This window comes from Leptosomus discolor, chromosome 1 (genome assembly GCF_034619465.1).
Source record: "Leptosomus discolor isolate bLepDis1 chromosome 1, bLepDis1.hap2, whole genome shotgun sequence".
NCBI classification, from domain to species: domain Eukaryota; kingdom Metazoa; phylum Chordata; class Aves; order Leptosomiformes; family Leptosomidae; genus Leptosomus; species Leptosomus discolor.
In genome coordinates this window covers 1,234,707-1,255,121 of record NC_141391.1, presented here as the reverse complement: position 1 = coordinate 1,255,121, position 20,415 = coordinate 1,234,707, and the positions used below count along the sequence as shown (strand labels likewise).

General features: G+C 49.8%; 1 protein-coding gene across 2 annotated transcripts in view; it reads left to right on the top strand.

Moving 5' to 3' along the window:
• The window catches only part of FCHSD2 (FCH and double SH3 domains 2), a 164,381-nt gene extending 145,871 nt beyond the window's left edge, over positions 1-18,510 (top strand). For both annotated transcript variants that reach the window (XM_086481591.1, XM_086481590.1), the window contains 8 exons: positions 7,220-7,381; positions 12,456-12,590; positions 13,388-13,471; positions 13,604-13,781; positions 14,956-15,176; positions 16,194-16,323; positions 16,473-16,555; positions 18,427-18,510. In XM_086481591.1, the coding sequence (XP_086337717.1) occupies positions 7,220-7,381; positions 12,456-12,590; positions 13,388-13,471; positions 13,604-13,781; positions 14,956-15,176; positions 16,194-16,323; positions 16,473-16,555; positions 18,427-18,510 (1,077 nt within the window). The remainder of the gene's footprint in view (positions 1-7,219; positions 7,382-12,455; positions 12,591-13,387; positions 13,472-13,603; positions 13,782-14,955; positions 15,177-16,193; positions 16,324-16,472; positions 16,556-18,426) is intronic.
• Positions 18,511-20,415: the final 1,905 nt, after the last annotated feature.

The window sequence follows — 20,415 nt, the reverse complement described above, 5'->3', positions numbered from 1 at the left end:
GGTTCATGGTCATAATGAAGGATTTTATTTTCATTAGTGGACATTTAACAGAGGGAGGTATTTTGTGGGAGGAAGGGGCAGGAACAAGCACAGAGGCGTTTAGAGGCTAGTGATGAAACACAGTTGTAAAGATTCCTGGAAGGATAGAGTTGACTGAAGAGCCATATTTGCTCTCTGTGTATCTTACAGATCCCTGTGTACTGTAAAGGCTCGTTAGCCTTCTGTATGGAAACAGCTGAGTAAGGGATTTTGAAAACATCCTACAAATAACAGTCATCATGACTTTAAGCGTTGCTGAGATGAAGAATAATTGCTGTAGGACTTCAGGCAGTAGAGCACCTGTCAGACCTTTTTGGTAAGGGAACAGGGATTAGTCTGGGCTACAAGAATATGAATGGTGCTTGTTTTGTAGGGTTTTTTTATTATTCAGTTCTTTTGAGAGGTGCATCACACGGCAAATCCCACTCGGTTCCGTAAACCTGTGGGTTGAAAGCGGTGTCGTTTCATAGAGTTGTTCAGGTTAAGGCCTTTGGGGCTGTCTCTAGTCCAGCTTCTGCTTAAATCTTACTGAATCTTCTGACTGAAATGTCAGAATATCTTTCACGATATTAACAACCAGTATTCATCACCAGGACTGCGGAGAAAGCCGGGTTTGTGTGCAGACATTTCAGACACGTTTCATTTTCAGCTTACAGAATTTGAGTCATGTCCATCCAGTCCCACTACAGGCAGCCTGGGAACGACTCAAACCCTGCAAAAGGCTTCAGTACTGCTCTCATCCGCTCTCCATCTCCTTCCCCACCAACTGTTTAGGAATCTCAAATGTTTTTATAAGCTTGAGCTTGGGAAGAACTCAGCCTGCCAGTTGGGCTGGTGGGCGCTCCTCCGTTCAGAGCTTCACCTCTCTTTTCTTCACTTTGGCATTCGCTCTGGAGACGAGTTATCTGTGTCAGTGTTTCATTTCCTGATTGCTTCACCCCAACAGTCTCCTTTGATTTAACTCCATGCAGGGTATTTAGCATATAAATTAACTAACTCTGCTGTAATATTTGTAGAAACTTCCCGCCCATCCTCCCACTTAAAAAACCCCCACTCAGTGTTGTGTTGAAAAATGCCATTTGTGAGCTAGTTCCCTAGCTGGTGCAGGGAAAGCGTTGGGTGTGGGGCTGTGGGTCCTGGCCAGGTGAATTCACAGGGGTGAGCGGTTCCGGGTCGCTGCAGGACTCGCTGCAGCCGCTCTCTTGCTTCACCTGGAGCCAGGCAGCAAGTCTGTTTTGCTGGCGGCAGAGAAGACCCAGGGAATGCAGATTAGAGCAGGAAAAAAAAGCCCTTTTCTTACCGGCTTTTTATAAGCCTCTGCCATCGGATGGTCTTGGCTTACAGTACCGCAGGCAAACAGCGTACAGCTGAGGTTGCTGAGAGACTGCCCTTGCAAGGCTGAGCTGGGGGTTGTGCCTCAGGGATCCAAATTTTGGGTGTGGTGTTGGATAGGGTTTTTTTTTTGGCGGGGGGGGGGGGGTTTGTTTTATTGGGGTGGTTTTGGCATAGCTGACATTCCACCCCGAACATCACGGAGGCAGTGGAAGTCGAGCTTCACGGGTTGTTTGCTGGTGCATCCCCACTTTCATAGCCCTGGACTGCGATTTAAAGCTGGTTTGCAGGGGAAGGCGTGTGTTGGGGTTTGAGAAGTCGGTGGTATTCCAGCCCTTGTTTTCGCTGTGCTCACCGTTACTTCTCCCTGTCACTGTGCAAGTAATTCTGGTGGCCCGAAATTTAAACGATGCCGTATTTCTCAGTGAAAGAAAGGTTTCGTTTTCATTCTTGTTTTGATTAAAAAAGACTAGAATTTAAACAAAAATTAGTCTAAATGGGAAGAATAAAGATAATAGCTTTCCAACCTTTCCTTCTTAGCGAAAACAATTTGCCAGAGGAGACTGTCCAACCCACTAATGATTTTGTTCCTGCCACTGGAAGAATACTGCAGTGGAGTCAGATATTTCTCACAAAAGATCATTTAGGTCTGCTTGTAATCCTCGTTTAATCTTAGTTTTCTGTCTAAACATGCTCCTAAGTATAACCTTTGTCTGAAATAAATAATTCTGAATTCTTTAAGAGAAGAACTCCGGGCTGGGCAGTGGGGTTCGGGTGTCTTTAGCCCAGATCGAAAAGCCCAGGGAAGGTGCAGCAGGGCAGGAGGCACGCTGGGCGGGGGTCGCGGTCTTGTTCCGCGCCCTGAAAAACGGAGGGAAGTAAAGCAGCTCTGCTTCCAGGAAACTCCGTTCAAAACTGGTGTAATACTCATAAACTGAAATATTTAAGGGGCCACGTTAGATCAGCTTTGCTGGAGTTCTGTGCTTGCTTTTTAGCCCAGCGTTTTTATAAATGACTTTAAAGGACTTGTAACCGAGGTGTTTGCGGGATGTAAGCGAACACGTGGTTTCTTACAGGCCCTTTTCTTTCTGGGAACAGAGAACAGCGATGTAATGGGTTCTTGCTGGGTTTAATTTCCGTGGCTTCCAAAGCAGTTGTTTATCTTCATCTTGTGCAAGCTGTAGGTCTAAAGCCTTCGCTTGATTAAGGCTGGAATAGTAAATAAACAAAACTGTGCTGCCTTCCCTGTAGAGCAATGATAGGTATGTGAGGAATAGATAACAGTATTTATATTTTTTAAAACTTTGGAGTTTATTTGCTTTCATCTTCTTAGAACCTGCCATCAGCCAAGACAAAAGAACAGCTCGGAGAAGGAAGAACCACCCAGAACACTGTTTGTAAACTTTGTGGGTGGCTGACGGCTTTAAAATCAGTGTAAAGATATCCCAGTCCTTAGCTATTAAATAGTAATTGGTAAATAAATAGCAATTTCACTATTAAATAAGAAAATATTTGCCCTACAGTGGGGCTTACTAACAATGACGTTTGGGCAGCAGCCAGGTTTCAGAGCGAGCGCTGGATTCCAGCATTCCTGCGCTTTCGAAACTCAGCTGCCTTCCTGGAGGTGCGTCGCGTTGCTGGGAATGTCGGCGATGACTGGATTGAAAGTATTTCCCAGTCTGCGAGCTTCTGCCGGCGGGGGCCACGCGGTCGGGAAGCACGTGTGTCTGCTGGAGTGCATTGTGCTGAGAGGGAAAATCAAGGGTTAAAGCCTTGTTTGGGTTGTGATTTGAAATACAGGATCTTTCTGAGGCAGGAAGGCTTGGCGAGCTAGAGCGTCCTTTTTTTAAGGGCATTGTAGCCTGGTGTGGTTCTGCAGCGTCAGTGCAAATCTGATTTGTCAGAAAACACCCCCCGTCCCTTCCTATGTCAACACATCGCTTTCCCACCTCAGAAACTGGGAGAGAAGACTGGGCAAGCTGGGCTTGCGCCCTTTGTGCAAGGGGCTCCCTCCTGGAGGAAGGCAGGACTCCAGCTTGCAGCAGCCTCCCCTCCCAGAGGGAAGCGCCTGCTCGCGCCCGGGTCCGCGTGCAGAAGAGCCCGTGGCATGACTTGATGCTGGTGGAAACGCCAGTATCTCCTCCGGGCGACCCCTCGTTTCCCTCTTTCTTAACCTTTTATTCCGGTGTAATGGAAGCATCAAACCCCAGCCAATTTAGACACAGGGGTGTTTGAACGAAGCGTTGTATTTTTAAACATGTAGCTGTTCCTGGGTGAGAAGCAGGATAAAGTTATACCACTGTCTGGGGGGTTTTGGTTGGTTTGTGGTTTGTTTGGTTTTTTTTCATACGGGTAGGAGCTGTTAACCCTGGTCTACCAGTGTTATTACTTAGGTAAAAATGTGTATCTGCGCTCATAAGGAGCATTATACATCTTTCAAGTGCAAGCCTGACCGAATACTGTGAGCGCTTTTATGGCTTGTCTGCAGTGGCATGGAACTCAAAACGTTTGTGGTTTGGAGCAAACGTTTGTTGAGTGTGAAGACTGCTGTGTGTACGTAGAGCGGGGTAACTCGGCTGGGTTTGCTGGGTACCTGGAGTTAAACGCTCTTGCCTGACCCTTACGCAGTACAGTCAAGGGTCCTGGAGCGGCTTGTGGACTCGAGCTAACCCGTTTGTACAGACAGCAGGGTTTGCAGCAGGCTGAGCGCGAGCACGAGCTACGAATGTTGATGGCTGATGTTTATTGCTGTTGCGTAGCCCGGGCTAATTGGGAATGGCATAACGAGGTGAAACAGCAAAACGACCGGGCTGGTGGTTCCTAGGCAGCTGTTGTCGAAGGCACACGGAAATTCCTCGTAGTGTAGCGCCGGGATACAGAGACAGATCAGGGACAGCGACTTTCTCCACCAGTGGATGTGTGTGCACGAAGGCGCCTCGGCTCGGTGGCGCGGTGGAATGGGGAGTTTCTCGTTAAGGAGCTGGAGCAAATGACTTGCGGTGACCCGCGTGGGGTCACTCTGTCACAGTTTCAGGAAAAAACCGAGACAAGGGGGATGTGCCCCCCGCAGCCGCTGACCCACCCGAGCCCTCCCGCGGTCACAAACCGCCCCCCTAGGAGTCCGTTGCCGCTGCCCAGGTTGTTCTCGCACCGCGGCTGCCTGATCGGCGTGTGGATGTGCCGCTGACCGTGCTCCGGCGTCGGGCTGGCAGGGCCCGCCCTGGGGCTCGGAGCTGCCGAACGAGGGGCAGGATCCGGGCTGCTCTTCTCTGGGTGCTGTGGAGCCGCTCGTCCCCGCTCCGTTCCGAGCAGCTGTGCTTAGGAGGCGGTTTGGATCAAAATCCTGAGCACTTGTGAACAGGAGAGCGGTGTGTTCGTGTGCAGGAATTGGCGCCCCTGGATTCGGCTTTTTTGGTGCGACCCTTCTGTGCTAACGTCTTTGCTCTAAGAGTGTGTTTACAGTGAGAAATCCACTTCTCTGTTCAATAAGGGCTTCTAAAACAATTTATTTCCAAACAAAAGGATAATGATTAATTGAAAATATTATTGTTTCCATGTTATTACAGCTTTAAGATACACAAATTAATACAAGTAGGGGCAAAAGGAACGGTATTGCCTTTCAGAGACCGCTAAAGGGGTGAAACGCCTCCTCCGTTCGACCCTGGAACTCAAAACTCTCCACCCCATCTAACACTCCTGATTCCAGACCTTCTCATCGGGATTGCTTCTGTAAATATGGACCGATTTGGGGTCGGGGCTTGGGCCATACTGCCTGGCAAGGTCTTCAGGAGATGCTTGATGCCGCAATTGCGTGGGAAGGATCTGCCTTTCAAAGGTAGATGCTGGTGTGTGGATCGATCTTTGGACTTTTTGTTCTTTTTAAATCAGTGTTTTCTGAATCTCGACTGTAATAGTGTGATGCATCTTCATAGATTTTACTTTGTCCCTTGTTTTCCTGGCTGTATGCACAGTATTCGCAGTGCGTGTTAATCATTCACCTGAAGACCTCTTGCATGGAGAAGTGGAAACTTCGCTTGGCCAAGTGGCTTGGGCTTTTCCCGTGGGAAATACTTCTCAAACGTGTCCCATCCTTCAGTCTCCGTGCTTAATTACGTGGGAGAGCGTGTGCATGCACCTGCACCCGTATGAAGATGCATTTCATGTGATAGATTTTTACTCTATTTTACTATAGAGTACTATTTTACTCTAGTAATTGTTCTGCTTCCTATTTCTTCTAAACAGAATTAAAAATAGTATCTTTCAAAAGTAGTTTCGTTGCTTGGAACAGGTTTAAAGTCACCTTCACAAATAGTTTTAAATGAAAACAGATCCATGTTTGGGGTGCAGCTGGATCAAAGTTGTAGTTGGTGATTTTCTGACTTCCCTTCGTAATAGAAAGAGAACAGTGAAGTGCAGCAGCATCTCAAACCCAAGAAAAACACCAGTATCGTTTCGGCTCAACCCAAAATGCTGTATAAAGTCAGGGTATGCATAAGAGAGAGAAAAGTCTGTGTAGCACCGATTGGCGTTTCAGTTCAAAGTACATATAACCTTACTGTGCTTCAGAAAAATTCATTTCCCCTCTAATTTTCGCTTAGACCCGTCTATTTTTGCCGGTTTTGCTTGGTTCCCCAGTGCTGCTGATGACATGTCAGCACCAGCAGCGATGCTGAAGTAAGGTGCTTCCAGTCCCCGTGGAAGGGGCTGGAAGGGCAAGAACGGAGAGGAGACTCTGCTGCTGGCACAGTGACTTGGGAAGAACGGACAGTGCGGTGAGAGGAGCGGCAGGGAAAGCTCCAGGGCGGTTTGGGGGGTTTCTGTTGTCGCCTCCGTCAGAGTGACTCACTGAAGGACTTTTGTACATCACTCGACTTCTCTTCCTCTGATGAGCAAGTGCAACAGGATGATGATGATGATGGTGGGGCTGGACTGGACATAAATATCCTCGATTTTATTCCTAGGTTTGCCCCCTGCTTCTTGGTGCGATCTTCGACGTTCTGCTTTCCTTTAAATTCAGCCTTTTCTGAAAATTCTGAACTTCGCATTTCTTGAGATTCTGAGTTTCTTCGTGCTGATCTTTCCATTCCTTCTGTTTAGATTGTCAGATAATTTGGATCAGGGTGGTGGTTTGCCATGAATTTGTTAAAGCCTTGGCTCCGTCGGCCACAAAGCGTGCCAGGACGCTGAAGTGAACCCAGCTGTCAGAACCCCCACGTTTTCGTTCTGTTCTAAAGACAAAAATCACAAAACTGTTTGTTGAAGTGTGATATTTATTTAATTTTGGAATTAGTAAGATATTCTATTTCCATAACAAACAAGCTTCCTGTGATCTCTGGCCAGCGCTGGTGGAAAATAGCCTCGGTTGGGGGGGTTGGGGGGTTTGCACGTGTGCGTTCCACGTCGGATTTATTTGTGTAGCACATCCCGCTTAGTCACCAGCCGAAAGGCCATCCAGGGTCTGCAGCCCAGCAGTATTCCTAATTTTAAAAATGCTGTGAAGCACTGGGGTTTTGTCCAGGTTTTTACACTCTGAAAATAATCTCAACTAACCGACCGCGAGAATACATGACCTGAACGTTGGCCTGAGCTAAGAGATGTTGTTTTAAAAGCACCAACTTGTGAAATCGGCGGCGCCTGTGGTTCTGCATCTCTAGAAAACCATTCCCTGTCTTGGCTCACCCCACGTCCCTGCAGGCGAGGAAGTGAAGAACCGGACTCGTTTCCGCCCGGAGCAGCTTTCGGAGCCAGCCGGGTAGTTTGGGGATCAGGAGATAACGCGTCGGAGTGGTGGCGAGGAGCGCAGGGTAATCTCGAAAGAGTTCTGACTCGGTCCTGTTTCTTTTCTCAGATAATTAAGCTGAAAGCAGAAGCCCGGCTGGACCTGCTGAAGCAGATCGGTGTGTCGGTGGATACGTGGCTGAAGAGCGCGATGAACCAAGTGATGGAGGAACTGGAGAACGAGCGCTGGGCCAGCCTGCCCTCGGTGACCAACAACGGCTCCTCCCACCTGGTACGGCTGCCGACGCGTAAACCTCGCCTCCCCTCCCCGGGGCTCTTTCCTAGCAGCGCCTCCTGACTGAGTGCAGAGTAGAAACCAAAATTGATAATCTTTGGTTGGTTGTAGCCAGCTGGAGATATCTTGTAGCTTTACGTGGCTGCAGACGTGTCTGAATTTCATGGGGAAAAAAAAAAAAAACCCCGAGGATTCCTGGGTTCTGTCGCTGAGTTTACTTTAGATTGGGTTTTTCCTGACCTTGGCTAAATGCCGTAACGTTTATTTGCCATCTCCTGAAAAGAAAAATGTCTGCTTCTTTCTTTGAAGTTTCATTAATAGTTTACGGTGTTATCTGAGCTCTCAGGTGAAGGGCTTTAGTCCTCCAAATGTTTAGAAAGCTGTCGACTCTCCATCGTCTCTTAAAGAGTCGTTTATGTAGAGATCGCAGTGAAAGTCACCAGGAGAGCAAAGCCGGTTTTCCAAATTGATTGGGATGTTTGAGATGAAAATTTAATTCATTAAAAATCAGCATAAAGCTTTGGAACCCAACCCGTCCGCTCGTGTGAGCAAGGTTAGATGTTTCCCTCAAAGATCTGTCGGAAATTTAGAGGGTGCCACCATTCACCTGCGAGTTACTGCCCTGTTAGTTGAGATTCAGTAAATATTTGACATTTTCCGTAGGAACAACTAGTTTCACTTGAGGAAGTCAAACTGGAGCAGCCCACCAAGCTGATCACTACTGCATTTCATCCAAAGAGCTGGAAACTTCTTGAACTGTTAAATTCAATGGTGTGAGTGAGCTTGAAAAAAATTTCATCCGATATACCCAAAATTGAACTCACTCAAAAGCAACTTTGATCGGTGGAAGATTGGTGATGATTTTTTTATTCAATGTAAGACTGACTGCGTTTGTAATGTCTATGCTGGTTTGCAAAACAGGCCAGAGACATCGCCCGCCTGTTTAGCTTGGAAAACAGCGCATTTTTATGTAATTCAAGACAGAATAAGAAGCAAACTCTCATTTTCCTGCCCTCTCCCCCCTCCGCCCAAAGAATGACATGTTTCAAAATAGGGATGGCCAAGAAACGCTGCTCAGAAAAGAGGAGCTGCTAAAAGAGCTCATAATACCTTTTTTGTTTGAATTCCCCTAACGGGCGTGTGCTGCCGAGCTGCCACCTCGGGCAGGAAAACTTACCAATCTGTTGCACTTCACCAGTCACCACCAAAAATAAAACTCCTGAAGGTTTGGCCAGTTGGCTTCAAACAAATCTGAAATTTTCTGTGCCTGTTTATGTATTTAACATTTAGCAAAGTTGAAAGGCTTTTATAAAGTCTCGGTTTGCACGTGGATACTTTCCTAACTGTAGTCTTCACGCGCTATTAAAATTACTTAATTCACACTTTCTTTTGAATTCGAAATGCTTTGGACAGCCAGAACGTGTCCTCTGTGTAACCAGACTCTCGGAGGGAATGGGGATGTGGTTTTTCACTGCAGTGCAAACGGTTTGCAGAATGGCTCGCTTTCACCGACCACCTCAGAGAAACAAAATCGCCATTTCAGCAAGTATGTGCTCCCTGCACACAGAAAATCCTCCTCGTTCCCACCTTCCTTCGTGCTTTTCTGCTGCGTTATTGTTCTCTTGGTCACGGTGGCAAACCCTCAGAGGGAAAGGGGGTTTTTTGGAGGCGTACGGCTGTTTTCATCGATGTCGGCTTCAGTTTGGAAAAGCGAGCGAGCGCTGAACGGAGTCCCGGCAAATCCTGAGACCCCTGAATCCGCTCTCTGCCTTTTCGGGGCGTTGGGATGTCCCTTCCGGGACGTGCCACGCAGAGCTCAGGCGCGGCGGCGGTGGTGAGCAGTAAAGGTCGCTGCCGCCGCTGCTCTGTGCAGGCTTTACTCCCGTGGCGAGCGGCGTGGCTGAGGTCGCAGCGTGCAGCTCCCACCTTCGGCCGCCCCAAATCCCGAGGGAATTCTTGCGCCCAGTTCCGTTTCAGATCCTTTTCCAGCCAGGATGGATGAGGGTATGGGACACAGCCGTGTGGAACCGTGTGGTTTTCCCTCTCTTCTTGCACTCCACCTCCCTCGCCTTCCCGCTGCGCACGCTGGCTTGTGCCCAGCGCCTCGTTCTCTCTCCCGTCAGACGCGCCAGCAGTTGGCCCCGCTGCCAAACCCCGGGCCCGTCCCTGGCGAGCCGGCAGAGGCCACAGCGTGGGAGGTTAAACTCCGATTCTGATTTTCCCCTTTTACACTTACGTACGCTCCCCTATCAAAAAAAGCAGCTCTGTTGACCTTGGCAGGCCAGGTGAGGCCACCCCCTCGATGGAAATCCTCGGACCGACGCTGCAGTTGCGCTGCTTGCGATTCCTGCAATTCCTGCGGCGTCTTAACGAGCAGCGTCCGCCCCGGCTCGAAGAGCGGGCGGCGTTGGGCGCGCGGAAACCGGCGCTCTGCTGCCCTGACCCTTGGGCCGGGGCTTGTCGGGCCGTACTGTGTTCGGCAAAGCTGTCGGTGTATTTTCTTTTAAAGAGCTGGAAAAAAAAAAAAAAGGAAAAGCACCGTTGATGCCTTGGTATCGCTGTGTTTGTTTAACCCGCTGCAGCGGTGTAGTGAGCTGGAGTTAGGGTCCCGTCGGTCGGCTGGCTTTCTGATATTATGATGAAATGCATCACATTGGGAGGGAATAGGGTTTTTTTCCAAGGTGCATGCTCCAAAAAAGTGAATCCTTTTGAATTTTAACGTCGCCCGGAAAACGTGTGCGGTGCCTGTCCTGCCTGCAACGACGGTGTGATTTATTCATGAAAGGGAGAGAGAATAATGCCCCTGTGGCTTTTGGGGTTTGTTTCGCGTTCGCTGGGACTCGAGGCGGTGCAGTTACAAGAAACGTTTGTGCGGGAGAAGCGCGGAATCGCAGAGCTGGAAATAACGGCGGCGGCGGGTACGTTTGCTGCGAACGTGAAAAGGGGTGCTTTCAGCGTAAGGGGTCGTAGCGCCTGTTGGCCGTGAGGTTGCTGGTTCATACTCGGTTGTCACCGGGTACCAGCGACCTGTGCGAAACCAGCGGTGGCTTCACCCCTAAGCATGCGTGTTGCCAGCTGCCTCTGGCTGACGGACGGCACCGCGGCGGACGGCTCCGTTGGCGAATTGGCGGGAGGTTTCAGCCTTTTTCGGCTCCTACAGGTCGCCAGATCAGACTGGAGGCGGCTCGGTGTAAATGCGCTCTCTGTTGTCGCCAGGGTCTCTGCGTTTCCAAGGGCAAGAAAAAACAAAGCCTTTTGGTGTTCTTTATAGTATCTGCTTGTTCTTTTCGGTATCTGATCTCCTTTGTGTAGGCTGTGCCACAAAACAAGATAGGTCAACGCGCGCTTGCGTGCCTTTTTCCGCCTGTGTCATCCAGCTGTCTTGTCACCGGCCTGCCTGCGTTCATCCCTGTGGTCGCTGGCCGTTACCTGCCTTCGGTGCAGTCGTGTCCCACGTGTTTATTCTCTGCTTGCACCGTTCCCAGGCGCCGTAGAAAGAGGAGCTTCACGGAACAAACCCTGCCGCCTTCTCTGCATCACCAACGCTGGTTTCCCTCTGCGCGCGGCTTTGCAGACGGGTCTGTTCGAGGAGCTCCGGGAGCAGCCCCCGCGCTGAAACCTCAGATGTATTTTTCCTCCTCGTGTTGGAAAACCAGGACCAGATGTTTTAGAATGAGCCTTTCTAGACGCGAGACACTCCTTTCCAGGCCGCGCCGTGTGGCTGTCGGCTGAGCGTCGGCTTTGCCTGCTGCGACGTAAACCGTGCGCAGCACCAGGCAGTTGGAAACTGGAGGAGGAAACCTTAAATTTGCTGTAATTTATAGTTGGTTGGTAATACATCAAAGCGGTAGCTAGGCAGGAGAGTGATCTTTTTCTTTGGTTACAGCAACGTTCCTGAGCACCTTTGGGTAGCAGTGGATGCAAACTGCGCTTGGGTGAAAAGGAGCGGGAGAAAAATCATAGGAATTACGAGGATGTAGTCTGGAAATCGTAGCCTGGACATTAATCTGAGTCAGAAAATGATGGCGCTTTGTGCTCGTCCACTCCTGGTCTAGAAGAGCAAAGAGGTGACAGAGCAGAGGCACGGGGACAGCTGGCTCGGGGAGCCTGCACGGTGGTGCCCTTTTGGCCTCAGCCCAACTTCACGTTGGTTTGTGAGCCGTTCGGTTTTCACAAGGAACACCAGATCCACTCCCGAATTAAAAGGAGTAAATAAAGGGACGACGGCAAATACATCGCAGCGTTGCCTTTGGTTCGAAGGACTTGCCTGTTTCCACGTGAGATAAAAGGATTATTCAAAACTTAACCCGGGCTCAGGGCCGAAGCACAGCTCACCTCCGTATTGCCCAAACTGCATTTGTAGAAACTCGTGTTTTCCCAGTCTGTTGACTTCAGTTTTTATTTAAACCCCCATAGCCAGGTTTTCACCATCGTTCTGTCTCTAGGGATTTTGGTTTTTATAAACTGCATCAAATCTGTCGTGCAGAATACACCGGCTGGAAGGCTGACTTTATTTTTTTTTCCCGAGTTTAAGTATTCCCGCTGCAGCTCCAGTTTACACCTCTTGGTCACAGGTACATTAACCTTCCGGTAGCATAAATTCTCAGCAAGTGACTCTTTTTTTTCTTTTTCTTTTTCCATCAAACCATCTGCTGGGCCCCCGCAATGGCCTCCCCGGGTACATGAGTCACTGCTTCGCAGCTGATGTCGAAAACATACCTGGCCAGCAGCTGGGCTGGAGCCTGCAAAGTCTTTCCGCCGCTCGGCGTGAGGTCCGCGGGCCTGTTGTGCTGGAGTGAAGCAGCACGGCGGAGTTAAGCAAAGATGTGATTTGGTGACAGCTCTTGTTCTTTTGCTTCCCGTGTTGTGCTCTGTTTGACGACCGCTTTCCCGAGGTTATCCGAGAGTCCTATGTTGGGTGTTATTTGGTCTTTGCTCTTTTTGTCCAGTTTCAGTAACCCTGAGTAGTAAAACAACCACCCTGAAGTCTATTGATCAATTCATTTTTATTGTTATTTCTTCACTTACTTTTATTTGGTGCTGTAATGCCAAATTTAATTTGTTTTAATAGATCAATGCTGACGCAGAAAAGGAAGAAGGTGAAGAGTTTGAAGACAGCATGGATGTTTTTGATGACAGCAGTTCCAGCCCTTCCGGTACTCTAAGAAATTACCCTCTCACCTGCAAAGTTGTTTATTCATACAAGGTTTGTGATTTATTTTTTTTTTATTATTATTTGATTAGAGAAATGAACTGTGCCACGAACAAGTAGCAGCTGTAGCTGCTCTGTGGGAGCCTGAGGTAGGATGTCAGCCTCTGACTCGTGGTGGTGCACGTTAAACGTAGCTGACATCCAGTGGTGAAAAACCGCCGCGCCGTGGTGAAACCCATTTCCCCGCCAGCTCAGCAGCGTTCGGAAGTCCACACGTGAGCTGCAGCGTGTCGAGGTGTCCCCGCCCGGCTCAGGCAGCCCGGCGGCACGCCTGCCCCGGGCAGACGTTCCGGTCTGTGCCGCTGCGCCGGCGCGGCCGCGGCGGAAACGCCGGCTGAGCGTCGGGCGCGCGTGTGCGCGGTCCGGCAGAGCCGCGCTTGCTCCTGCCGAGGGGAAACGGCCGTTGGGGAGTTAGAGCTGGGCTGACGAGCGGCCTTGGTGCTGCGTGCGGCCACCGGCCCTGCCGGGGCGGCCGTACGGCACACCGCCGCGGCGGCCGGAGCCAGCGGCGGGCTTAGCCGCGGAGCGCGGATTCGTTCGGGGTTCAACAGCAGATGGGGTTCGACGCGCTGGGTGGTGTTCCGGGTGCTGTCCTCTCGAGGGAAAAAGGGGCCCGTGGATGTCGGTAGGTGGGCAGAAGAACCCTCATTAGTGTGTTTTAAAGTACGCTACATCACAAAGTTTTCAGGTTTTTCAAACCCATAAGTTTTCGTAAAAGCCCGGGTGAGAACGTTCTTGACGCTGCACCTGGAAACGCTTTTGTTTTCTAATCTTCCTGTTCCGCACTTCAGGCTTCTCAGCCGGACGAGCTGACCATAGAGGAACACGAGGTGTTGGAGGTCATCGAAGACGGAGATATGGAAGACTGGGTAAAGGTATCGTTTTTCCGAGACCGTTTTCTTGTCACGATTACTTTTCGAAACGGGCCTTGGGACGGGAGAAAGTGTTTGGATTGCGTTCAGAGTGGCGTGCACAAGCGGAGCGTCTTCTCTGTGGTTGGCTTACAGGCGCGGAACAAAGCGGGTCAGGTGGGTTACGTGCCGGAGAAGTACCTGCAGTTCCCGACGTCCAGCAGTCTGCTGAGCATGCTGCAGTCCCTGGCGGCGCTGGACAGCCGGTCGCACACCTCCAATAACTCCACGGAGGCCGACTTGGTCTCAGGCAGCCTGAACGGAGACACCAGTGGTAAATCCCAATTAAAAAACGAGTAATCGTGTGTTAAGCTCGTTCTGCGTGTTGAGTTGGGACGTCACACGTGAGAATTTCTCACATTTGACCTGTGTCTGAGAACAGCAGTTCTCAGTAATTCTCTATCTCGTATCAAATCTGCGCAATTTACCTGGCTGCCTGTCACGGGGTGAGGCTGGGCCGGCCACTAACGAGTGACAGACGCTCTCTATGAACCCCTCTGCCCTCCCAAAAGGGAAAAGGAGAGAGAACAAGGGAGAGAGACTTTATGGTTTGGAAAAGAAACTGAAACAGCTTTAATGGAACAGTAACAATAAAAGAAAAGACAAGAATAAGAATAAGGGAATAATGAAATCTCTGCAATATGTACAAATAGATACAGCCCCGATACCGAACCCAACTGCCCCCACCCCGATGACGACCCGTCCCCCCCACGCTGCAGGGCTGGCACTGGGGCAGTCCCAGGCTGGACTGGGCAGCAGACAGGGACGGGAGGCAGGAGCTGGGCTCAGGCCCTGGATTCAGGGATGCGCGGATCAGTCCTCCTCAGATGTCGGCCATCGAAGAAGAGCAAAGGGAGCGAAGGGGCGAGACCCTCGTGATCTCTCAGCTTTACACTGAATATGACGTCTATGGGATGGAACACTCTGTGGGTCAGGTTTGGGTCCCCTGTCCAGTTCGCTCCTCCCTGCAGGGGCGACCCTTTTCCCTCCCGCACCCCAACATGGAGCACAAGACTCAGCAGTGACCTTGGTCGCCATAAGAACAAGTCCCAGGCAGGGCCTCTCTGCAGCCCATCCCTTGGTACGAGCTATAAACCCCAGGCCTTAGCACTGCTGGGAGCAGTCACGGTCTGGAAAAACAGGCTGCTGTTTCAGAAAATGCTGTTAGTTGGAGGGGACTGAACTGAAAAGTTAAAGCACTAAAACAGAATTAGTTCTGATTTAGCCCAAACCAGGACACTGCCTCACAGAGTTGAGATCACCGTTAACTAAAAGTAGGGAAAACTGAAATGATTTGACTCGGCAGTTACAGAGTCGTAGAGTCCTTTAGGTTGGAGAAGACCTTTAAGATCATCAACTCCAACCGTAAAAGTACGCGCAGTACTTACTCTTTGTGGTTAAGCTGATGCCGATTACACTTTTGTTTTATTTCCTTTTCCATCCTTCAGTCTGTTTTGTCAAAGCACTTTATGATTACGAGGGCCAGACGGACGATGAGCTGTCCTTCCCGGAAGGCGCCATCATCCGCATCCTGAACAAGGAAAATCAAGATGATGATGGCTTTTGGGAAGGAGAATTCAACGGCCGCGTTGGGGTGTTCCCGTCGGTATTGGTTGAAGAGCTCACGGCCTCAGAGAACGGGGAGACTCAGTGGATTGGAGATATTCAGGTATGCGAAGCGTTGGGGTGCTGCCTTGCGTGAAGGATTGCGGTTTGTTGGGGCGAGTTTGGAAGGCTGCAAGGATCTGCTGCTGCTTTAGGGGGAAAAAAAATCAGAACCAATTTAAGGAAAAAAAATCAGAACCAATTTAAGGAAAAAAACCCCAAACCCTGAGTGCTGACCGTGTAGCTTCTCACCCGGCCTAATAATTATCAACTGATATATTTTGGCAAATGTGACAGATTTGGGAATAAAGGCAAGTACTGGGGTAGAAGGGAAATGAACCAGAGGGGAAAATTCACAGCCTGCTTTGTGCAATTAATTTGCGGCATAGGCTGAGGCATCAAACGGAATCTGGCAAAAAGAGAACCACGGGCTCTCTCAGCCCTAATATAATGTTTTCATACTTAAATCTGTTCCGTGTCCTCTCAGTTTTTGAAGGGCAGAACACTGCCAAATATTGTATTACCGTCATTTTTGCAAAAATGTCCTCATTCCAGAATAGTTCTGTAATCCTTGTGTCATATTAGAAAATCGGGCACATTCCCGTGTGTAATTGTGGTGCTAGGAAGTGGACTCCCGTGTTCCCTACAAAGTAATTTCTCCAGTGTTTTTATTCTTTGGTTTGAGAAGACCGTGAGAATGTAACGTGTAAATGTTTCATACGCAGCGGAGTTGGGATGAAACTCACCATCTCAACGCTTTTGTGCGAATGTACGTGGAGAGGCGCGCTGGGCCAAATGACTTTTTTCATCTAAACTTCAGAGAGTCGGTCTAAATTACCTGGGAGAGGATGAAAAATTTCTGCTCAGTGGACAACCAGTGAAAAAAACCCACTGTCTCTGTTGGAGATCTTGGCTTTCCTTCCCAAACGTGCCTGACGGCACCTTTGACGGGCGGGTTTTCTCCAGACGAAGGTTCCGAGCGTGTTGATGTGTCGGAAGGCTTGCTGCACCTCGGGGTGTGCCCAAAAACTGCCGAGGAGCGAGCGAGGCTTTTGGCAGCCCCTCTCTCTCTTTACCACAGGTATCCCCGACTCCGAAGCCTAATAACGCCCTCCCGCCGCTGCCGCTGTATGACCAGCCTCCCGCCAGCCCCTACCACAGCCCGGACAAGAGAGGTTCTCAGTACTTCCCCCGCTCGCCGTCAGCTAACGGTAGGCGAAACACTTCAGCTCAACGCTTGCTTCAGAATATCCGCATTTCAGAGCGGGGCTCGATACCCCAAGCTTCTTTTTTTTTTTGCCACGTGGAGTGAATTCAGCGATACCGAGTTGTGACGGGTGGCTGTCGCTCGCTCTTTCAGAAAACAGCTTCGGCTCGGAGTCCCCTGGCTTCTCGCAGCCTCCGCGAATTCCTCCCGACGCTTCCTACGGCAAACTGCGCCCCGTAAGTCAAAACCCAACCCCGTCGTTCTGATCGATGCGACAAAGTGACGGGCTCGAGCGTGGGCACGTCGGGAGAGGGACGTTCCGAGCGGGGAGGGGGGGGGACAACAGCACCCGAGGATTTGGCTCGGTCGCCTCTGCCAGTCCCAGCGCTGGGTGTAAGAACGCGGTGCCTCAGGCGAAGAGGGCGAGGAAAGGTCCGTCCACTCCCCTTTGGTAATGTCACGGGGGTGGCAGAAAGCTGGAGGACACAGGGAGAGCTGTTCGGGAGGAAGCGAACCCGGGAGCAAAACAAAGCTGCGCTTGTGGAAGCAGTGAGTCGCTGCGTTGAAAGGTGATTTTGAGTCTTGTCCGTCCTTCGTCGAACCCGCCCTCGCGGGAGCAATAGCTGCAGGGCTCTGTGGGAGGCACGGGGGTCGTGAAACCCAGCCTGGGAGGGAGGGACGTCTGTAGTGGCAGTAAAACAGACGTTAGTCCATAGACTTACGCTGCCTTTCCAGGCGTTGGGAGGTTATTTCTGTTCTTGCCACAGGTCATAGCCCTGAACAGAACGGAAGAAGAGGTGGTGAAAAAATGCCGGAACGGTCTAATGATAGGATTTGTGCAGTTGCTGCTTGTCCGGTGTGCCGGCAGTTTGACGTAGGATGTGGGGACTCCGTTGCAGTTCGGGTTAGATATAGTTCTGAACCTCGTGATTTCAAGAGTTTGGAATTAAAAATTCCTAACGATGAGATCTGTATGTTCAGTGATGTCTTTGCTGCCCAGAAAGAGAGGTTTTGGCAGAAAAGGAGAGGAATAATTTAATCACGTAGAACTTGCCAAATCCATCCCTAGGACCGACTTTGAAATCAAGTTTTGGGGGTTTCAAAGTCCTCAACCAACCCATATTAAGCTGTAAGATTTGTGTTTCCCTGGCATTCTCAATGAATGAGGTTGCAGAGAAAGAGCGTTTTGGGATATTCAAAAATTATATTCCGAATATTCCCGTAGTCAGGGAGTTGGCCGTAATGGTTGGCCCACGCAAGGCAGGGGTAGTTCTGCCACGTGAAGTATTTTAAGTGTCGAACAGAGAAGTTTCACGTTACCCTGTTCCCTTGTAAAAAAGACAGACGCAGCTTTTCCATTTTGTAGGTTTATGTTTTCGTCACGAGTTCCTTGCAATTTACTGCCTTTTTGATATATTACTGCAGAGCGATGCCTTAATTGAAAGGGTTTCTGTTAGTGTTGCATCTTAAATACGCCTGGTTTGAAAACGCTGTGAAGTTTGTTACGGTATTGCTCCGCAATTCACGCTTTCCGTAGCAAGTCACTCTGGTGTATCCTGAAATCATGGGATGAAACCCCCTCGGGAAACGCCGCTAGTGCCTAAGGTGATCTCCATCAACCTTACCGATGGGGCAGAGGGCAAGAGCAGCACCACGTTTCCGCTGTGTGTCGTTCAGGTCGGGGGTTGATTACACCCGAGCGAGGCACGTAGGCGCCCCACGGCGTTCCTGTCGTTCCCCGTCCACCGAAGTTCCAGGCGGGGGCGTCCTCACGTTCCAGCACGTGACGTAAGGTCCGAAGCCCGTCCCAGGTTTACGTACGGGGTCATCCGCGGGGGCAGGCGGAGCAGATCGGTTACTTCACTGGGGGCGCTCGCCCCGGCGTGGCTGCGAGTCATCCTGGAGGAAAATCACCCGGATGTGGTTATAGCGAAGAGCCTTGGTGGCTTAACGGGGGACCGCCGGACCTGAATTCCGCTGGTTGCTCGCCGCGGTTCTGCTGAGCTGTGTGTCTGCAGCATCTCCGCAAAGCTGCCGTTTCGGTCTGTGCGAGATGTGACATTTTGGGAGGTTGCCGATAGTGACGGGCTGGTTCTGGCTGTTTCAGGTGCGAGCAGCTCCGCCGCCCCCTACGCAGCAGCATCGCCGGCCCACAGAGAAGATAGAGGACGTGGAAATAACTCTGGTGTGATGGCTGGACTGGTGAAGTAGTAGTGCTACAATCAAGGCCAAACGCGGTATTTGGTCGGTCTCGGGTTTAGGCACCTTTGCATGATGAAGACTTTTCATAGAGCGAGAGATAGGGAGGATTTTCTGTGGCAGTGACATGGTGGATTCCTTCCCACGGTCATGAATATTTTGTGCCTTTTTTTTGTTGTTGTTGTTTTGATTTGTGTACATCATTCTTCCTCTCTTAGCACAAACCAAGGCGGGCCGAGCAGCGAGCGGAGGGCGGCCTCGGAGCGGGTTTCTCTCGCGGCTGAAGACGGTCCGTTTGTACACGGAGGCTGAGGCAAGAGCCTCGTTCACGCCACTTAGTCATAGCGTACTTCGACCTCGTGCGTTAGTACAGTATATTACTGTTGCCATAGGAATGTGTTAAAGATCGTCCATTCTTCAAGTAGCATTACTTGTCTGATTAGGTCTTAATCAGATCTCGCGGAATGAAAAAGGGAACTGAAAAAATAAGTATAAGGAGAGGCTGGCTCCTCTTCAATCCCCTGGCAGAAAGGAGAAGAAAAAAAAAAAAAACAGGAAAATAATCTGAGAGATCAGGAAAACGGATGCAGATCATATGGCGTTAATTACATTAATGCACACCTCTTCGATAATTAACAGTTAAACTGTTATGTTCTTTGTATTAATATTTATGCAGTACATTTAGTAATAGAGGATCTAATACGGAGGTGCTGAATTAGTAGCAACATCTTGTTCCATAGCGTAAACCAACCGGTAGAAAAGTAAGTGAGATTTTTGTCTAGATCTGGAAACTGAGCTTCATTTTTTTTTCTTAGCAGATCTTGGGGGTGCTTTTTTTTTTTTTTACTTTTTTTTTTAAAGGCTTTGGGTCACTCTTACCCCAGTTGTTGCCCTGTGCTTTATTATCCGACGTTAGCAGTGTGTCTTTGTCAGCAGAACACCTGGCTAGAGTTAGAAGTTACACTTAGAGCATTTACCTGCGCTGTTTCGTTCTTGCCTTGGCTGCTCCTGCAGCGGCTCCCACGCCAAGCCCCTTCGCGAGCCAAAGCCGGAGCGCCGGGAGAGGCTCTGCTTTCTGCGAAGCCTCCGCCCGCCTTCGGGGCCAAGCCGTGGTCCGAAACTACTCTTAGGCAAGAAAGAGAGAGTCAAAGAATTTCAAAACTTCCTTTTCAGTCGGGGATCCCTGACAAGGGAAGCTCTTTGCTGTTGCTTGAAAGAAGAGGGCGGAGAGTGTTGTGAGGCTTGGCACGGGGAGGAAGGCTCAGGGGAGAGGGAAGAAGTGGGTGAAAACAGGTTTTTCTTTGTGTGCTCACTGTTTTCAGCCATCTCCATCGGATCAGAGCGTCACTCAAAGGCATCACGAGGTTGGGTTTGGAGGTTGGGCTTCTTGAGCTGTTCTATGGGTCCTACCGAAGGCGCTCTTGGGTCTTTTTTTTTTTTTTTTTCCCAAGCCAGTGAGTTTTCTACCTTTAGTTTACTAACAAGGGCTATTTTTTGAGGCTGCGTTTTCAAAACAAAACCCACAACGAGTCATCTAACGTGGTTTTGTCATAACCTTTGCACATCCTTGTGAATCCCGATCCAAGCTGGGTCTCTGCAGCGTTCGTCTTGGCCGATCTCCGTTCCCGGTGGGATCTTTCACCGAGAGTGGGGCTGTTTGAAGACAAAATTCATGGATCAGTTACGAAATCGGTGACTGTCCAGCAAAGTCTTTTCCGTATTTTTCATTCTTTTGCACCTCTTGTCCTGTTGATCTGTTTGAGGTCTTTTTATGTGTTTATCAAACTTATTCTTAAGTTTAAAAAAAAAAAAAAAAAAAAAAAAAGACATTTTTAGAAAAGATTTAACTGTTTGCATAAATTTTGAAAGCTTCACAATGCAGAACAAAAAAAGCAAG